At 53.7% G+C, this 18,852-nt stretch overlaps 1 protein-coding gene across 3 annotated transcripts in view; it reads right to left on the reverse strand.

Moving 5' to 3' along the window:
• Window positions 1-1,408: 1,408 nt before the first annotated feature.
• The window catches only part of LOC139386238 (regulator of chromosome condensation (RCC1) and BTB (POZ) domain containing protein 2), a 34,258-nt gene continuing 16,814 nt past the window's right edge, over window positions 1,409-18,852 (reverse strand). For all 3 annotated transcript variants that reach the window (XM_071131728.1, XM_071131727.1, XM_071131726.1), the window contains exons 8-12: window positions 12,215-12,405; window positions 10,578-10,704; window positions 7,117-7,256; window positions 5,583-5,713; window positions 1,409-1,589 (exon numbers count right to left, since the gene is read on the reverse strand). In XM_071131728.1, coding sequence (XP_070987829.1) covers window positions 1,449-1,589; window positions 5,583-5,713; window positions 7,117-7,256; window positions 10,578-10,704; window positions 12,215-12,405 — 730 coding nt within the window. In that variant the 3' untranslated portion in view covers window positions 1,409-1,448. The remainder of the gene's footprint in view (window positions 1,590-5,582; window positions 5,714-7,116; window positions 7,257-10,577; window positions 10,705-12,214; window positions 12,406-18,852) is intronic.

An 18,852-nucleotide genomic window follows, 5' to 3' on the forward strand; every position in this document is an offset into this window, starting at 1 on the left:
ATATACCTTATCTGCAAGGCGACAATATGCTGCTGTTTTTCTACCATGTCTGCTACCAAACGACAACCTATCCCCAACACAGTGTTCCCCCTATGGATCCTGATCACGCCCTGGTCCTCCCCCTTACGAGCCCTGGTCCCCCTCCCTCTACGAGCCCTGGTCCCCCCCCCCCCCCTCCCCTTACGGGCCCTGGTCCCCCCCCCCTTACAGGCCCTGGTCCCCTCCCCTTCGTGCCCTGGTCTCCCCCCCTTCGTGCCCTGGTCCCCCCCCTCCCCTTACGGGCCCTGGTCCCCCCCTCCCCTTACGGGCCCTGGTCCCCCCCCTCCCCTTACAGGCCCTGGTCAAAAGTAACGCACTATATCTATATAGGGAATCATTTAGGATGCATATGATGTCACTGACAGTAAATCCATAGAAAGCTAATGGAGGTTGTTTGTCAAGTTTCCTGTCAGAACAAATACATGTTTACAGCTGCACATTGTGACAGTGAGTTAATGAACGACAGACATGCGTAAGTAAGCACTTTAAGAGATCGCTACTCCCCCTTCTGAGTCAATAATGACGTGTGTGTGTGTGTGTGTGTGTGTATAATTTCCTATCAGATAATTAGCTCATCGTGGGTGAGATGACTTGGTAAGATAGCAGCTAGTGAGACTAGACCAGACAATACCAGTAATACAACAATGAATGAACGACAAAAGCACATCAATATACAAGCAGCACAGCACTGTATGAAACAGCTTGGCCAAATAACCTTTTGACCTTGTGAGCGTGTGACAAAATATGGAATCTACCATTTGCAGTTAGTTGGCGTCCATTTTGTCTTTAACTGCCAATAGTCTGTAGTTTTCCCCCCTGTCTGTCTGGTCTCCTGTTCGGTGCTAGTGTGATGTAACAGCACCTATAGGACCAGAGTTAAGGACGTCCAATAGCATTAAAACCACCACGGCAGCAAACAGAGACGACCCCTCCCTCCCTCTGACAGTATCTGTGCCCTATTGGACCAGTCCAGGGTGTTAAAATCACTAAAGCCCCCAAAGCCCAAATCTCTTCACCCAGGATCCAATAAGTACACTGTTTGTCCCCTCGCTCCCAGGGTTGAGACATCTCTGTCCCCTCTTTCCCAGGGTTGAGACATCTCTGTCCCCTCTCTCCCAGGGTTGAGACATCTCTGTCCCCTCTCTCCCAGGGTTGAGACATCTCTGTCCCCTCTCTCCCAGGGTTGAGACATCTCTGTCCCCTCTCTCCCAGGGTTGAGACATCTCTGTCCCCTCTCTCCCAGATAGGCATCCATCTGCCTTTATCCCTCTCTTCCATCCCCATTCTCCTTCCTGCCCCCCCCCCATCCCCCCATTCCCCTTCCTGCTCCTCCATCCCACTCCCCCCATCCCCCTCACCCATTCCCCAGTCTCTTAACCCAGAGTCTTAGCTAGTGGGCTGTCAACCAGTCAGTTTTTGAAGGCCCCATATCGGCTAGCTTTACTGATGAAGGCCTTCAGCAGCTCGTGGTCCATGTCGGCGAAGGCCTGCGTCTGCGTAACGGCTGTCAGGTGGTTGACACAGAACTTGAAGCAGAACTCTTCCAGGTCCTGTAGGAGGAACAGGGAGATGGATGGCTGGTCAGTGGTCAGCGCTGGGGACAGGAGGAGTACAACACAGAGGGCAGTGACTGGTAGAGGAACTACTGGTACAACGAGAACAACACAACGAGAACAACACAGAGGGCAGTGACTGGTACAACACAACTAGAACAACACAACGAGAACAACACAACAAGAACAACACAGAGGGCAGTGACTGGTACAACACAACGAGAACAACACAACGAGAACAACACAACAAGAACAACACAGAGGGCAGTGACTGGTACAACACAACTAGAACAACACAACAAGAACAACACAGAGGGCAGTGACTGGTACAACACAACGAGAACAACACAACTAGAACAACACAACAAGAACAACACAGAGGGCAGTGACTGGTACAACACAACTAGAACAACACACAGGGCAGTGACTGGGAGAGGTAACAACTAGTACAACGGACAGGACAGAGAGGGTCTGGGCTGGCTGGTCAGTGTTCAGGTCTACGGGAGGACAACAAAGAGGGTCTGGGCTGGCTGGTCAGTGTTCAGGTCTACGGGAGGACAACAAAGAGGGTCTGGGCTGGCTGGTCAGTGTTCAGGTCTACGGAAGGACAACAGAGAGGGTCTGGGCTGGCTGGTCAATGTTCAGGTCTACGGGAGGACAACAGAGAGGGTCTGGGCTGGCTGGTCAGTGTTCAGGTCTACGGGAGGACAACAGAGAGGGTCTGGGCTGGCTGGTCAGTGTTCAGGTCTACGGGAGGACAACAGAGAGGGTCTGTGGGCTGGCTGGTCAGTGTTCAGGTCTACGGGAGGACAACAGAGAGGGTCTGGGCTGGCTGGTCAGTGTTCAGGGTTTACGGGAGGACAATAGAGAGGGTCTGGGCTGGCTGGTCAGTGTTCAGGTCTACGGGAGGACAACAGAGAGGGTCTGGGTTGGCTGGTCAGTGTTCAGGTCTACGGGAGGACAAGAGAGAGGGTCTGGGCTGGCTGGTCAGTGTTCAGGGTCTACTGGAGGACAACAGAGAGGGTCTGTGGGCTGGCTGGTCAGTGTTCAGGTCTACGGGAGGACAACAGAGAGGGTCTGTGGGCTGGCTGATCAGTGTTCAGGTCTACGGGAGGACAACAGAGAGGGTCTGTGGGCTGGCTGGTCAGTGTTCAGGTCTACGGGAGGACAACAGAGAGGGTCTGGGCTGGCTGGTCAGTGTTCAGGGTCTACGGGAGGACAACAGAGAGGGTCTGGGCTGGCTGGTCAGTGTTCAGGTCTACGGGAGGACAACAAAGAGGGTCTGGGCTGGCTGGTCAGTGTTCAGGGTCTACGGGAGGACAACAGAGAGGGTCTGTGGGCTGGCTGGTCAGTGTTCAGGTCTACGGGAGGACAACAGAGAGGGTCTGGGCTGGCTGGTCAGTGTTCAGGTCTACGGGAGGACAACAGAGAGGGTCTGTGGGCTGGCTGGTCAGTGTTCAGGTCTACGGGAGGACAACAGAGAGGGTCTGGGCTGGCTGGTCAGTGTTCAGGTCTACGGGAGGACAACAGAGAGGGTCTGTGGGCTGGCTGGTCAGTGTTCAGGTCTACGGGAGGACAACAGAGAGGGTCTGGGCTGGCTGGTCAGTGTTCAGGTCTACGGGAGGACAACAGAGAGGGTCTGTGGGCTGGCTGGTCAGTGTTCAGGGTCTACGGGAGGACAACAGAGAGGGTCTGGGCTGGCTGGTCAGTGTTCAGGTCTACGGGAGGACAACAGAGAGGGTCTGGGCTGGCTGGTCAGTGTTCAGGGTCTACGGGAGGACAACAGAGAGGGTCTGTGGGCTGGCTGATCAGTGTTCAGGGTCTACGGGAGGACAACAGAGAGGGTCTGGGCTGGCTGGTCAGTGTTCAGGTCTACGGGAGGACAACAGAGAGGGTCTGGGCTGGCTGGTCAGTGTTCAGGTCTACGGGAGGACAACAGAGAGGGTCTGGGCTGGCTGGTCAGTGTTCAGGTCTACGGGAGGACAACAGAGAGGGTCTGGGCTGGCTGGTCAGTGTTCAGGGTCTACGGGAGGACAACAAAGAGGGTCTGGGCTGGCTGGTCAGTGTTCAGGTCTATGGGAGGACAACAGAGAGGGTCTGGGCTGGCTGGTCAGTGTTCAGGGTCTACGGGAGGACAACAGAGATGGTCTGGGCTGGCTGGTCAGTGTTCAGGGTCTACGGGAGGACAACAGAGAGGGTCTGGGCTGGCTGGTCAGTGTTCAGGTCTACGGGAGGACAACAAAGAGGGTCTGGGCTGGCTGGTCAGTGTTCAGGGTCTACGGGAGGACAACAGAGAGGGTCTGTGGGCTGGCTGGTCAGTGTTCAGGTCTACGGGAGGACAACAGAGAGGGTCTGGGCTGGCTGGTCAGTGTTCAGGTCTATGGGAGGACAACAGAGAGGGTCTGTGGGCTGGCTGGTCAGTGTTCAGGTCTACGGGAGGACAACAGAGAGGGTCTGGGCTGGCTGGTCAGTGTTCAGGTCTACGGGAGGACAACAGAGAGGGTCTGTGGGCTGGCTGGTCAGTGTTCAGGTCTACGGGAGGACAACAGAGAGGGTCTGGGCTGGCTGGTCAGTGTTCAGGTCTACGGGAGGACAACAGAGAGGGTTTGTGGGCTGGCTGGTCAGTGTTCAGGGTCTACGGGAGGACAACAGAGAGGGTCTGGGCTGGCTGGTCAGTGTTCAGGTCTACGGGAGGACAACAGAGAGGGTCTGGGCTGGCTGGTCAGTGTTCAGGGTCTACGGGAGGACAACAGAGAGGGTCTGTGGGCTGGCTGATCAGTGTTCAGGGTCTACGGGAGGACAACAGAGAGGGTCTGGGCTGGCTGGTCAGTGTTCAGGTCTACGGGAGGACAACAGAGAGGGTCTGGGCTGGCTGGTCAGTGTTCAGGTCTACGGGAGGACAACAGAGAGGGTCTGGGCTGGCTGGTCAGTGTTCAGGTCTACGGGAGGACAACAAAGAGGGTCTGGGCTGGCTGGTCAGTGTTCAGGGTCTACGGGAGGACAACAGAGAGGGTCTGTGGGCTGGCTGGTCAGTGTTCAGGTCTACGGGAGGACAACAGAGAGGGTCTGGGCTGGCTGGTCAGTGTTCAGGTCTACGGGAGGACAACAGAGAGGGTCTGTGGGCTGGCTGGTCAGTGTTCAGGTCTACGGGAGGACAACAGAGAGGGTCTGGGCTGGCTGGTCAGTGTTCAGGTCTACGGGAGGACAACAGAGAGGGTCTGTGGGCTGGCTGGTCAGTGTTCAGGTCTACGGGAGGACAACAGAGAGGGTCTGGGCTGGCTGGTCAGTGTTCAGGTCTACGGGAGGACAACAGAGAGGGTTTGTGGGCTGGCTGGTCAGTGTTCAGGGTCTACGGGAGGACAACAGAGAGGGTCTGGGCTGGCTGGTCAGTGTTCAGGTCTACGGGAGGACAACAGAGAGGGTCTGGGCTGGCTGGTCAGTGTTCAGGGTCTACGGGAGGACAACAGAGAGGGTCTGTGGGCTGGCTGATCAGTGTTCAGGGTCTACGGGAGGACAACAGAGAGGGTCTGGGCTGGCTGGTCAGTGTTCAGGTCTACGGGAGGACAACAGAGAGGGTCTGGGCTGGCTGGTCAGTGTTCAGGTCTACGGGAGGACAACAGAGAGGGTCTGGGCTGGCTGGTCAGTGTTCAGGTCTATGGGAGGACAACAGAGAGGGTCTGGGCTGGCTGGTCAGTGTTCAGGGTCTACGGGAGGACAACAGAGATGGTCTGGGCTGGCTGGTCAGTGTTCAGGTCTACGGGAGGACAACAAAGAGGATCTGGGCTGGCTGGTCAGTGTTCAGGTCTACGGGAGGACAACAGAGAGGGTCTGGGCTGGCTGGTCAGTGTTCAGGTCTACGGGAGGACAACAGAGGGTCTGGGCTGGCTGGTCAGTGTTCAGGGTCTACGGGAGGACAACAGAGAGGGTCTGGGCTGGCTGGTCAGTGTTCAGGGTCTACGGGAGGACAACAGAACGTGTAAAGCCTCTTACCCTGGCCTCGTACTTGACGGCAGCAGAGAGCAGTGTAATGGCGTTTTCCTCAGAGATGCCTCTCTTGATGGTCTCCTGACACAGTCTCTTCAGACGCGTCTCACGGTAGAACGTAGCTAAGTCCAGGAGACCTACGGTACACACAGGAGAGATACATGGAATACGGCCCAAATGGTGCCCCAGTAATTTTATAGTGATCTCCTTCTGAGTCCAGGTTAACGGTGGAATTCTAGTGCATTTACAATACTTTCTATAAGCTGTCATAACTCACACGAGGCCATAGATGCTTGTTTTGGGGGTCAGGTAAATAATTAAGCTACGGAAAACACTGTGGTGTACTCATGGAGTTCTTTACACCCCCGCCTGGAGAATAATCTAGGGGAAACACTGCGTCGTACCTCCGGCGTAAAGGTACACTAGGGTTAGAGTGTGGCCTAGTGGGTAGAGTGTAGAGGCGGCAGGGTAGCCTAGTGGTTAGAGTGTAGAGGTGGCAGGGCAGCCTAGTGGTTAGAGTGTAGAGGTGGCAGGGTAGCCTAGTGGTTAGAGTGTAGAGGTGGCAGGGCAGCCTAGTGGTTAGAGTGTTGAGGTGGCAGGGTAGCCTAGTGGTTAGAGTGTAGAGGTGGCAGGGCAGCCTAGTGGTTAGAGTGTAGAGGTGGCAGGGTAGCCTAGTGGTTAGAGTGTAGAGGCGGCAGGGTAGCCTAGTGGTTAGAGTGTAGAGGTGGCAGGTAGCCTAGTGGTTAGAGTGTAGAGGTGGCAGGGTAGCCTAGTGGTTAGAGTGTAGAGGCGGCAGGGTAGCCTAGTGGTTAGAGTGTAGAGGTTGCAGGGTAGCCTAGTGGTTAGAGTGTAGAGGTGGCAGGGTAGCCTAGTGGTTAGAGTGTAGAGGTGGCAGGGCAGCCTAGTGGTTAGAGTGTAGAGGTGGCAGGGCAGCCTAGTGGTTAGAGTGTAGAGGTGGCAGGGCAGCCTAGTGGTTAGAGTGTAGAGGTGGCAGGGCAGCCTAGTGGTTAGAGTGTAGAGGTGGCAGGGTAGCCTAGTGGTTAGAGTGTAGAGGCGGCAGGGTAGCCTAGTGGTTAGAGTGTAGAGGCGGCAGGGTAGCCTAGTGGTTAGAGTGTTGAGGTGGAAGGGTAGCCTAGTGGTTAGAGTGTAGAGGCGGCAGGGAAGCCTAGTGGTTAGAGTGTAGAGGTGGCAGGGTAGCCTAGTGGTTAGAGTGTAGAGGTGGAAGGGTAGCCTAGTGGTTAGAGTGTAGAGGTGGCAGGGTAGCCTAGTGGTTAGAGTGTAGAGGCGGCAGGGTAGCCTAGTGGTTAGAGTGTAGAGGTGGCAGGGTAGCCTAGTGGTTAGAGTGTAGAGGCGGCAGGGTAGCCTAGTGGTTAGAGCGTTGGACTAGTAACCGAAAGGTTGCAAGATCGAATCCCCCGAGCTGACAAGGTACACATCTGTTGTATCTGCCTCCTGAACAGGCAGTTTAACCCACTGTTCCTAGGCCGTCATTGCAAATAAGAATTTGTTCTTAAATAAAAGGTTAAATAAATATATGAACCTATGGCGTCCTCCGGAGGCAGGTTGATGGTGTCTGTGTAAAGGTATTCGAGGAAGGCCCTGTAGACCAGGTAAGAGAACTGGTGAATCTCAATAGACTCCTCGTCTGTCTCGTTCAGCAACACACGGAAATGTTCACACCTGAAAACATGGAAAGATGACAACAGATCAGTCACCGTGGAGATCAGTCACCGTGGAGATCAGTCACCGTGGAGGGTGGCGACAGATCAGTCACCGTGGAGATCAGTCACCGTGGAGGGTGGCGACAGATCAGTCACCGTGGAGATCAGTCACCGTGGAGGGTGGCGACAGATCAGTCACCGTGGAGATCAGTCACCGTGGAGGGTTGCGACAGATCAGTCACCGTGGAGATCAGTCACCGTGGAGGGTGGCGACAGATCAGTCACCGTGGAGATCAGTCACCGTGGAGGGTGGCGACAGATCAGTCACCGTGGAGATCAGTCACCGTGGAGGGTGGCGACAGATCAGTCACCGTGGAGATCAGTCACCGTGGAGGGTGGCGACAGACCAGTCACCATGGAAAATATGTGCCCTGATGTGAAGTTTGAATGTTGATCTCTGAGCTTAGCTAGCTGCATATTAGATGCACTACATGACCAAAAGTATGTGGACACCTATGCTTCAAACATCTTATCATGGGGTTATTAATATAGAGTTGGTCCCCCCCCTTTGCTGCTATAACAGCCTCCACTCTTCTGGGAAGGCTTTCCACTAGATGTTGGAACATTGCTGCAGGGATTTGCTTCCATTCAGCCACAAGAACATTAGTGAGGTTGAGAACACTGATGTTGGGCGATTAAGCCTGGCTTGCGTTCCAATTCACCCCAAAGGTGTTCGATGGGGTTGAGGTCAGGGATCTGCGCAGGCCAGTCAAGTTCTTCCATACCGATCTTGCTTTGTGCACGGGGGCATTGTCATGCTGAAACAGGGAAGGGCCTTCCCCAAACTGTTGCCACAAAGTTTGAAGCACAGAATCATCTAGAATGTCATTGTATGCTGTAGTGTTAAGATTTCCCTTCACTGGAACTAAGGGGCCCGAATCATGAAAAACAGCCCCAGACCATTATTCCTCCTCCTCCAAACTTTACAGTTGGCACTATGCATTGGGGCAAATAGCATTCTCCTGGCTTCCGCCAAACCCCAGATTTGTCAGTCGGACAGCCAGATGCTGAAGCGTGATTCATCACCAGAGAAATGTTTCCACTGCTCCAGAGTCCAATGGTGGTGAGCTTTACATCACTCCAGCCGACGCCTGGCATTGGGCATGGTGATCTTAGGCTTGTGTGCGGCTGCTCGGCCATGGAAACCCATTTCATGAAGCTCCCGACAAACAGTTATTGTGCTGACGTTGCTTCCAGAGGCAGTTTGGAACTTGGTAGTGAGTGTTGCAACCGAGGACAGATAATTGTTTTACGCGCTATGCGCCTCATCACTCGCCACTCCCGTTCTGTGAGCTTGTGTGGCCTACCACTCCACGGCTGAGCCATTGTTGCTCCTAGACGTTTCCACTTCAAAATAACAGCACTTACAGTTGACCGGGGCAGCTCTAGCAGAGCAAGAATATGACAAACTGACTTGTTGGAAAAGATGGCATCCCTATAACAGTGCCACTACGGGCCATTCTACTTCCAATGTTTGTCTATGGAGATTGCAATGCTGTGTGCTCGATTTTGAACGCCTGCTAGCAACTGGTGTGTGGCTAAAATAGCCCGAATCCACTAATTTGAAGAGGTGTCCATATACTTTTGTAAATATGCATCTAGTTTCTACACGGAGTACACCAAACATTAGGAACACCTGCGTGCGACACCTACTACCACTTCCCCGTTCAAATGACACATCAATGTCTTGCCCATTCACCCTCTGAAAGGCACACATACACAATCCATGTCTCAAATGGAGTCCAATCCTTCTGTCCTCTCCTTCATCTACACTGAGCGACATACAATAAGGGATCGTAGCGTTCACCTGGTCAATCTATGTCGGGGGGGGGGGGGGGGGGGGACAGCAGGTGTACTTAATGTTTTGTAAACTCTGTGTTTCAAACATACACATTTCGAGATGTAAAATAAATACATTTCTTTACCTCTGATTTGGCAAATCGAAAACGATAGCGTTTAAGGCATGAGGATGTTGCGTGCGAGTTTATAAAAAAAGAACCAGAGGGGAAACACTAGCCGTGTCCTTCCTCATAGCGTCAACAGGAAGGACAGACACACCGAGACCAAATCCTAGTTTCATACAACGCAGTGGTAACAAACATAGCAGACTTGGGAGGAGACAAGGAAGGCAACTACTGGAAATCACCGTGTCATTTCAACACATTGTTTACAGAAATGTTTGTAGCTGTTTGTCGGGGAGTGGGGTGGCATAAAAAAAAAACTAACTCTGAACCTGTGGCAACATGTGTATAATTTAAAGAAGTTACCCGTTTTAGCCTGCAGGGGGTCTCGCCTTGACTAGGGGAGACGAGAGAGAGACTTGACTAGGGGAGGGGAGAGAGAGAGAGAGAGAGACTTGACTAGGGGAGACGAGAGAGAGACTTGACTAGGGGAGGGGAGAGAGAGACTTGACTAGGGGAGACGAGAGAGAGACTTGACTAGGGGAGACGAGAGAGAGACTTGACTAGGTGAGACGAGAGAGAGACTTGACTAGGGGAGGGGAGAGAGAGAGAGAGACTTGACTAGGGGAGGGGAGAGAGAGAGAGAGACTTGACTAGGGGAGACGAGAGAGAGACTTGACTAGGGGAGGGGAGAGAGAGAGAGAGAGAGACTTGACTAGGGGAGATGAGAGAGAGAGAGAGAGACTTGACTAGGGGAGATGAGAGAGAGACTTGACTAGGGGAGGGAGGGAGAGAGAGAGAGAGAGAGAGAGAGAGAGACACTTGACTAGGGGAGGGAGAGAGAGAGAGAGAGAGAGAGAGAGAGAGAGAGAGAGATACTTGACTAGGGGAGGGGAGAGAGACTTGACTAGGGGAGGGGAGAGAGAGAGACACTTGACTAGGGGAGGGGAGAGAGGGAGAGAGAGAGGCTTGACTAGGGGAGGGGAGAGGTCTGAGGAGGAGGAATGATTAAGTTCCAGAGTGGAACAGAGTGGTGTTGTACCTCAAATAAATGATGTATTTACAGAGCAAAAGTGAACGAACGTAACAACACTTCAGTAGAAATACTAAAAACACACAGCATATACCGAATAAATATGTCTCGGGTTAACAGTTGTTTGGATAAAAACGAAATGAACGTTATTATTGTATTAAACAGTGATTCTGTGTAGACCAAGGCCCATAAGGAGACCACCTGGGTCTGTTTGGAACCGTTTACACAGGCAGCCCAAATTCTGATCTTCTCCCCACCCTCCCAAACTATTGTCAAATGAGCTGATCTGATTGGTATAGAAGATGTGAATTGGCCTGCCTGTGTAAACTCAAGTCCTTTTAGGTACCTGATCTTTAGGAGGGCTTTGTGTACGTGGATACACTTTCCATCCACAAGGAACTTGAGATCTGAGATGTCCGGGCTGTCAAACTCCCTCTTCAGAGACTGGGCCACCGTCAGATAGTCATCACCGTCTGAATAACACAGACCAAAAAAATCAGTCAGTCCTCTAAAAGAGGCCAGAGCAACGAAAACACTCAAACCCATTGGAAATACTTAAAATAGTATCTGATCCCAGGTCTGTAACCATCATCACATCCTGTACACACGTCAGTCTTACCCACGGTTGAGGAGGTGTGTCAGTCTTACCCACGGTTGAGGAGGTGTGTCAGTCTTACCCACGGTTGAGGAGGTGTGTCAGTCTTACCCACGGTTGAGGAGGTGTGTCAGTCTTACCCACGGTTGAGGAGGTGTGTCAGTCTTACCCACGGTTGAGGAGGTGTGTCAGTCTTACCCACGGTTGAGGAGGTGTGTCAGTTTTACCCACGGTGAGGATATGTGTCAGCTTTACCCACGGTTGAGGAGGTGTCAGTTTTACCCACGGTTGAGGAGGTGCTTCAGTTTTACCCACGGTTGAGGTGTGTCAGTCTTACCCACGGTTGAGGAGGTGTGTTAGTTTTACCCACGGTTGAGGAGGTGTGTCAGTCTTACCCACGGTTGAGGAGGTGTGTCAGTCTAACCCACGGTGAGGAGATGTGTCAGTCTAACCCACGGTGAGGAGATGTGTCAGTTTTACCCACGGTTGAGGAGGTGTGTCAGTCTTACCCACGGTGAGGAGATGTGTCAGTTTTACCCACGGTTGAAGAGGTGTGTCAGTCCAACCCACGGTGAGGAGGTGTGTCAGTGTTACCCACGGTGAGGAGGTGTGTCAGTGTTACCTACGGTGAGGAGGTGTGTCAGTCTTACCCACGGTGAGGAGGTGTGTCAGTCTTATCCACGGTGAGGAGGTGTGTCAGTCTTACCCACGGTGAGGAGGTGTGTCAGTCTTACCCACGGTGAGGAGGTGTGTCAGTCTTACCCACGGTGAGGAGGTGTGTCAGTGTTACCCACGGTGAGGAGATGTGTCAGTCTAACCCACAGTTGAGGAGATGTGTCAGTCTTACCCACAGTGAGGAGATGTGTCAGTCTTACCCACGGTTGAGGAGGTGTGTCAGTCTTACCCACAGTGAGGAGGTGTATCAGTCTTAACCACAGTGAGGAGGTGTGTCAGTCTAACCCACAGTTGAGGAGATGTGTCAGTCTTACCCACAGTGAGGAGATGTGTCAGCTTTACCCACAGTGAGGAGATGTGTCAGTCTAACCCACGGTGAGGAGGTGTGTCAGTCTAACCCACGGTGAGGAGGTGTGTCAGTCTTACCCACGGTGAGGAGGTGTGTCAGTGTTACCCACAGTGAGGAGGTGTGTCAGTGTTACCCACGGTGGGGAGGTGTGTCAGTGTTACCCACGGTGGGGAGGTGTGTCAGTGTTACCCACGGTGAGGAGGTGTGTCAGTCTTACCCACGGTGAGGTGTACCCACGGTGAGGAGGTGTATCAGTATTACCCACGGTGAGGAGGTGTATCAGTCTTACCCACGGTGAGGAGGTGTACCCACAGTGAGGAGGTGTGTCAGTATTACCCACGGTGAGGAGGTGTATCAGTCTTACCCACGGTGAGGAGATGCCATGTGACAGCGGGCGTTGCGAAGCAAGCAAAGACATCGTCAGTGCTGGCGAAGTGAGTGAGGTGAGGGCAGGCTACAGCTTGACCCCTACACTGACCCCACATCAGCACCTGACCGCTCTGAGTCTTAGCTGCAGACGTATGGCTGGTGTGGCACGCTGCCACCTCCACCATCCTACAGAGTGACAGGACAGACAGACAGACAGGACAGACAGACAGGACAGACATCAGTCTTTTAGACACCTCGCCAGGCCAGACAACCTGACTGTGGCAAAGACAGGCCGGACAACCTGACTGTGGCAAAGACAGGCCGGACAACCTGACTGTGGCAAAGACAGGCCGGACAACCTGACTGTGGCAAAGACAGGCCGGACAACCTGACTGTGGCAAAGACAGGCCGGACAACCTGACTGTGGCAAAGACAGGCCGGACAACCTGACTGTGGCAAAGACAGGCCGGACAACCTGACTGTGGCAAAGACAGGCCGGACAACCTGACTGTGGCAAAGACAGGCCGGACAACCTGACTGTGGCAAAGACAGGCCGGACAACCTGACTGTGGCAAAGACAGGCCGGACAACCTGACTGTGGCAAAGACAGGCCGGACAACCTGACTGTGGCAAAGACAGGCCGGACAACCTGACTGTGGCAAAGACAGGCCGGACAACCTGACTGTGGCAAAGACAGGCCGGACAACCTGACTGTGGCAAAGACAGGCCGGACAACCTGACTGTGGCAAAGACAGGCCGGACAACCTGACTGTGGCAAAGACAGGCCGGACAACCTGACTGTGGCAAAGACAGGCCGGACAACCTGACTGTGGCAAAGACAGGCCGGACAACCTGACTGTGGCAAAGACAGGCCGGACAACCTGACTGTGGCAAAGACAGGCCGGACAACCTGACTGTGGCAAAGACAGGCCGGACAACCTGACTGTGGCAAAGACAGGCCGGACAACCTGACTGTGGCAAAGACAGGCCGGACAACCTGACTGTGGCAAAGACAGGCCGGACAACCTGACTGTGGCAAAGACAGGCCGGACAACCTGACTGTGGCAAAGACAGGCCGGACAACCTGACTGTGGCAAAGACAGGCCGGACAACCTGACTGTGGCAAAGACAGGCCGGACAACCTGACTGTGGCAAAGACAGGCCGGACAACCTGACTGTGGCAAAGACAGGCCGGACAACCTGACTGTGGCAAAGACAGGCCGGACAACCTGACTGTGGCAAAGACAGGCCGGACAACCTGACTGTGGCAAAGACAGGCCGGACAACCTGACTGTGGCAAAGACAGGCCGGACAACCTGACTGTGGCAAAGACAGGCCGGACAACCTGACTGTGGCAATAGATTCATAATGATCAACAAGCATTATTATAACAAAAAACGTAGACCGACAAGATAAATACAGGCTGGAACACAACAACAGTCTCATAATTCCAATGAGCAACCCAACCCCAACCCCAACCCTTACAGGGCTAGTCACCCCAACCCCAACCCTTACAGGGCTAGTCACCCCAACCTAAACCCTTACAGGGCTAGTCACCCCAACCCCAACCCTTACAGGGCTAGTCACCCCAACCCCAACCCTTACAGGGCTAGTCACCCCAACCCCAACCCTTACAGGGCTAGTCACCCCAACCTAAACCCTTACAGGGCTAGTCACCCCAACCCCAACCCTTACAGGGCTAGTCACCCCAACCTAAACCCTTACAGGGCTAGTCACCCCAACCCCAACCCTTACAGGGCTAGTCACCCCAACCCCAACCCTTACAGGGCTAGTCACCCCAACCCCAACCCTTACAGGGCTAGTCACCCCAACCTAAACCCTTACAGGGCTAGTCACCCCAACCCCAACCCTTACAGGGCTAGTCACCCCAACCTAAACCCTTACAGGGCTAGTCACCCCAACCCCAACCCTTACAGGGCTAGTCACCCCAACCCCAACCCTTACAGGGCTAGTCACCCCAACCCCAACCCTTACAGGGCTAGTCACCCCAACCCCAACCCTTACAGGGCTAGTCACCCCAACCCCAACCCTTACAGGGCTAGTCACCCCAACCCCAACCCTTACAGGGCTAGTCACCCCAACCCCAACCCTTACAGGGCTAGTCACCCCAACCCCAACCCTTACAGGGCTAGTCACCCCAACCCCAACCCTTACAGGGCTAGTCACCCCAACCCCAACCCTTACAGGGCTAGTCACCCCAACCCCAACCCTTACAGGGCTAGTCACCCCAACCCCAACCCTTACAGGGCTTTTTCACCCCAACCCCAACCCTTACAGGGCTAGTCACCCCAACCCCAACCCTTACAGGGCTTTTTCACCCCAACCCCAACCCTTACAGGGCTAGTCACCCCAACCCCAACCCTTACAGGGCTAGTCACCCCAACCCCAACCCTTACAGGGCTAGTTACCCCAACCCCAACCCTTACAGGGCTTGTCACCCCAACCCCAACCCTTCCAGGGCCTTTTTACCCCAACCCCAACCCTTCCAGGGCCTTTTTACCCCAACCTGAACCCTTCCAAGGCTTTTTCACCACAACCCCAACCCTTCCAGGGCCTTTTTACCCCAACCTGAACCCTTCCAGGGCCTTTTTACCCCAACCTGAACCCTTCCAGGGCCTTTTTACCCCAACCTGAACCCTTCCAAGGCTTTTTCACCACAACCCCAACCCTTCCAGGGCCTTTTTCACCACAACCTCAACCCTTCCAGGGCCTTTTTACCCCAACCTGAACCCTTCCAGGGCCTTTTTACCCCAACCTGAACCCTTCCAAGGCTTTTTCACCACAACCCCAACCCTTCCAGGGCATTTTTCACCACAACCTCAACCCTTCCAGGGCCTTTTTACCCCAACCCCAACCCTTCCAGGGCCTTTTTACCCCAACCTGAACCATTCCAGGGCCTTTTTACCCCAACTTAAACCCTTCCAGGGCTTGTCACCCCAACCCTTCTCCAGGGCTTTTTCACCCCAACCTCCACCTAAACCCTTCCAGGGCCTTTTTACCCCAACCCCAACCCTTCCAGGGCTTTTTCACCCCAACCCTTCCAGGGCTTTTTCACCCAAACCCCAACCCTTCCAGGACTTTTCACCCCAACCTAAACCCTTCCAGGGCTTGTCACCCCAACCTAAACCCTTCCAGGGCTAGTTACCCCAACCCAAACCCTTCCAGGGCTTGTCACCCCAACCACAACCCTTCCAGGGCTTGTCACCCCAACCCTTCCAGGGCTTGTCACCCCAACCCTTCCAGGGCTAGTCACCCCAACCCTTCCAGGGCTAGTCACCCCAACCCTTCCAGGGCTAGTCACCCCAACCTAAACCCTTCCAGGGCTTGTCACCCCAACCTAAACCCTTCCAGGGCCTTTTTACCCCAACCCCAACCCTTCCAAGGCTTTTTCACCACAACCCCAACCCTTCCAGGGCCTTTTTACCCCAACCCCAACCCTTCCAAGGCTTTTTCACCACAACCCCAACCCTTCCAGGGCCTTTTTACCCCAACCCCAACCCTTACAGGGCTTTTTCACCACAACCCCAACCCTTCCAGGGCCTTTTTACCCCAACCCCAACCCTTCCAAGGCTTTTTCACCACAACCCCAACCCTTCCAGGGCCTTTTTACCCCAACCCCAACCCTTCCAAGGCTTTTTCACCCCAACCTCCACCTAAACCCTTCCAGGGCCTTTTTACCCCAACCCCAACCCTTCCAGGGCTTTTTCACCCCAACCCTTCCAGGGCTTTTTCACCCAAACCCCAACCCTTCCAGGACTTTTCACCCCAACCTAAACCCTTCCAGGGCTTGTCACCCCAACCTAAACCCTTCCAGGGCTAGTTACCCCAACCCAAACCCTTCCAGGGCTTGTCACCCCAACCACAACCCTTCCAGGGCTTGTCACCCCAACCCTTCCAGGGCTTGTCACCCCAACCCTTCCAGGGCTAGTCACCCCAACCCTTCCAGGGCTAGTCACCCCAACCCTTCCAGGGCTAGTCACCCCAACCTAAACCCTTCCAGGGCTTGTCACCCCAACCTAAACCCTTCCAGGGCCTTTTTACCCCAACCCCAACCCTTCCAAGGCTTTTTCACCACAACCCCAACCCTTCCAGGGCCTTTTTACCCCAACCCCAACCCTTCCAAGGCTTTTTCACCACAACCCCAACCCTTCCAGGGCCTTTTTACCCCAACCCCAACCCTTACAGGGCTTTTTCACCACAACCCCAACCCTTCCAGGGCCTTTTTACCCCAACCCCAACCCTTCCAAGGCTTTTTCACCACAACCCCAACCCTTCCAGGGCCTTTTTACCCCAACCCCAACCCTTCCAAGGCTTTTTCACCACAACCCCAACCCTTCCAGGGCCTTTTTACCCCAACCCCAACCCTTACAGGGCTTTTTCACCACAACCCCAACCCTTCCAGGGCCTTTTCACCACAACCCCAACCCTTACAGGGCTTTTTCACCACAACCCCAACCCTTCCAGGGCCTTTTCACCACAACCCCAACCCTTCCAGGGCCTTTTCACCACAACCCCAACCCTTACAGGGCTTTTTCACCACAACCCCAACCCTTACAGGGCTTTTTCACCACAACCCCAACCCTTCCAGGGCCTTTTTACCCCAACCTGAACCCTTCCAAGGCTTTTTCACCACAACCCCAACCCTTCCAGGGCCTTTTTACCCCAACCTGAACCCTTCCAGGGCCTTTTTACCCCAACCTGAACCCTTCCAGGGCCTTTTTACCCCAACCTAAACCCTTCCAGGGCTTGTCACCCCAACCTAAACCCTTCCAGGGCTTGTCACCCCAACCTAAACCCTTCCAGGGCTTGTCACCCCAACCTAAACCCTTCCAGGGCTTGTCACCCCAACCTAAACCCTTCCAGGGCTAGTCACCCCAACCCAAACCCTTCCAGGGCTTGTCACCCCAACCCCAACCCTTCCAGGGCTTGTCACCCGAACCCTTCCAGGGCTTGTCACCCCAACCCTTCCAGGGCTTTTCACCCCAACCTAAACCCTTCCAGGGCTTTTCACCCCAACCTAAACCCTTCCAGGGCTTTTCACCCCAACCTAAACCCTTCCAGGGCTTGTCACCCCAACCTAAACCCTTCCAGGGCTAGTCACCCCAACCCAAACCCTTCCAGGGCTTGTCACCCCAACCCAAACCCTTCCAGGGCTTGTCACCCCAACCCAAACCCTTCCAGGGCTAGTCACCCCAACCCTTCCAGGGCTTTTCACCCCAACCTAAACCCTTCCAGGGCTTTTCACCCCAACCTAAACCCTTCCAGGGCTAGTCACCCCAACCCAAACCCTTCTAGGGGTTTTTCAATGGAAAGATCTTTGCCAAGATACTGAAGTGACTCTAGCCCTGTTTATACCTGGTTCTAACTTGTGTCCTTCATCCTGATTTTGTCCATATTCTGATTGTGGCCACATTTGAAGACCGGTGTAGATAATCAAAAGACAAATTGTGATGTGATTACCTCCAGAGGGTAGTCTGTGATGTGATTACCTCCAGAGGGTCGTCTGTGATGTGATTACCTCCAGAGGGTCGTCTGTGATGTGATTACCTCCAGAGGGTCGTCTGTGATGTGATTACCTCCAGAGGGTCGTCTGTGATGTGATTACCTCCAGAGGGTCGTCTGTGATGTGATTACCTCCAGAGGGTCGTCTGTGATGTGATTACCTCCAGAGGGTAGTATGTGATGTGATTACCTCCAGAGAGTCGTCTGTGATGTGATTACCTCCAGAGGGTAGTCTGTGATTACCTCCAGAGGGTAGTCTGTGATTACCTCCAGAGGGTAGTCTGTGATTACCTCCAGAGGGTAGTCTGTGAATACCTCCAGAGGGTCGTCTGTGAATACCTCCAGAGGGTTGTCTGTGATGTGATTACCTCCAGAGGGGAGTCTGTGATGTGATTACCTCCAGAGGGTAGTATGGGTCTGGATATCTTACAAGTGTAGACAGATCTGGACAAAACCATTTAAAATCGCCATTATCCTACCCTCTAAAATCACTGGTAGGTGGCACCATTATCCTACCCTCTAAAATCACTGGTAGGTGGCACCATTATCCCACCCTCTAAAATCACTGGTAGGTGGCACCATTATCCCACCCTCTAATATCACTGGTAGGTGGCACCATTATCCCACCCTCTAATATCACTGGTAGGTGGCACCATTATCCCACCCTCTAAAATCACTGGTAGGTGGCACCATTATCTCACCCTCTAATATCACTGGTAGGTGGCACCCTTATCCCACCCTCTAATATCACTGGTAGGTGGCACCATTATCCCACCCTCTAATATCACTGGTAGTTGGCACCATTATCCCACCCTCTAATATCACTGGTAGTTGGCACCATTATCCCACCCTCTAAAATCACCGGTAGGTGGCACCATTATCCCACCCTATAATATCACTGGTAGGTGGCACCATTATCCTACCCTCTAATATCACTGGTAGGTGGCACCATTATCCCGCCCTCTAAAATCACCGGTAGGTGGCACCATTGACTGAACACATCACTATATTTCTTAGAATAAATAAATATTTTGAAAGAGTAGCTGTGAAATAATTTGCACAAAAGGGACCAAGGAAATCTGGTCACAACGCAGACTCAGTCTACACCAC

This window comes from Oncorhynchus clarkii, chromosome 27, assembly GCF_045791955.1.
Source record: "Oncorhynchus clarkii lewisi isolate Uvic-CL-2024 chromosome 27, UVic_Ocla_1.0, whole genome shotgun sequence".
Classification (NCBI taxonomy): Eukaryota; Metazoa; Chordata; class Actinopteri; order Salmoniformes; family Salmonidae; genus Oncorhynchus; species Oncorhynchus clarkii.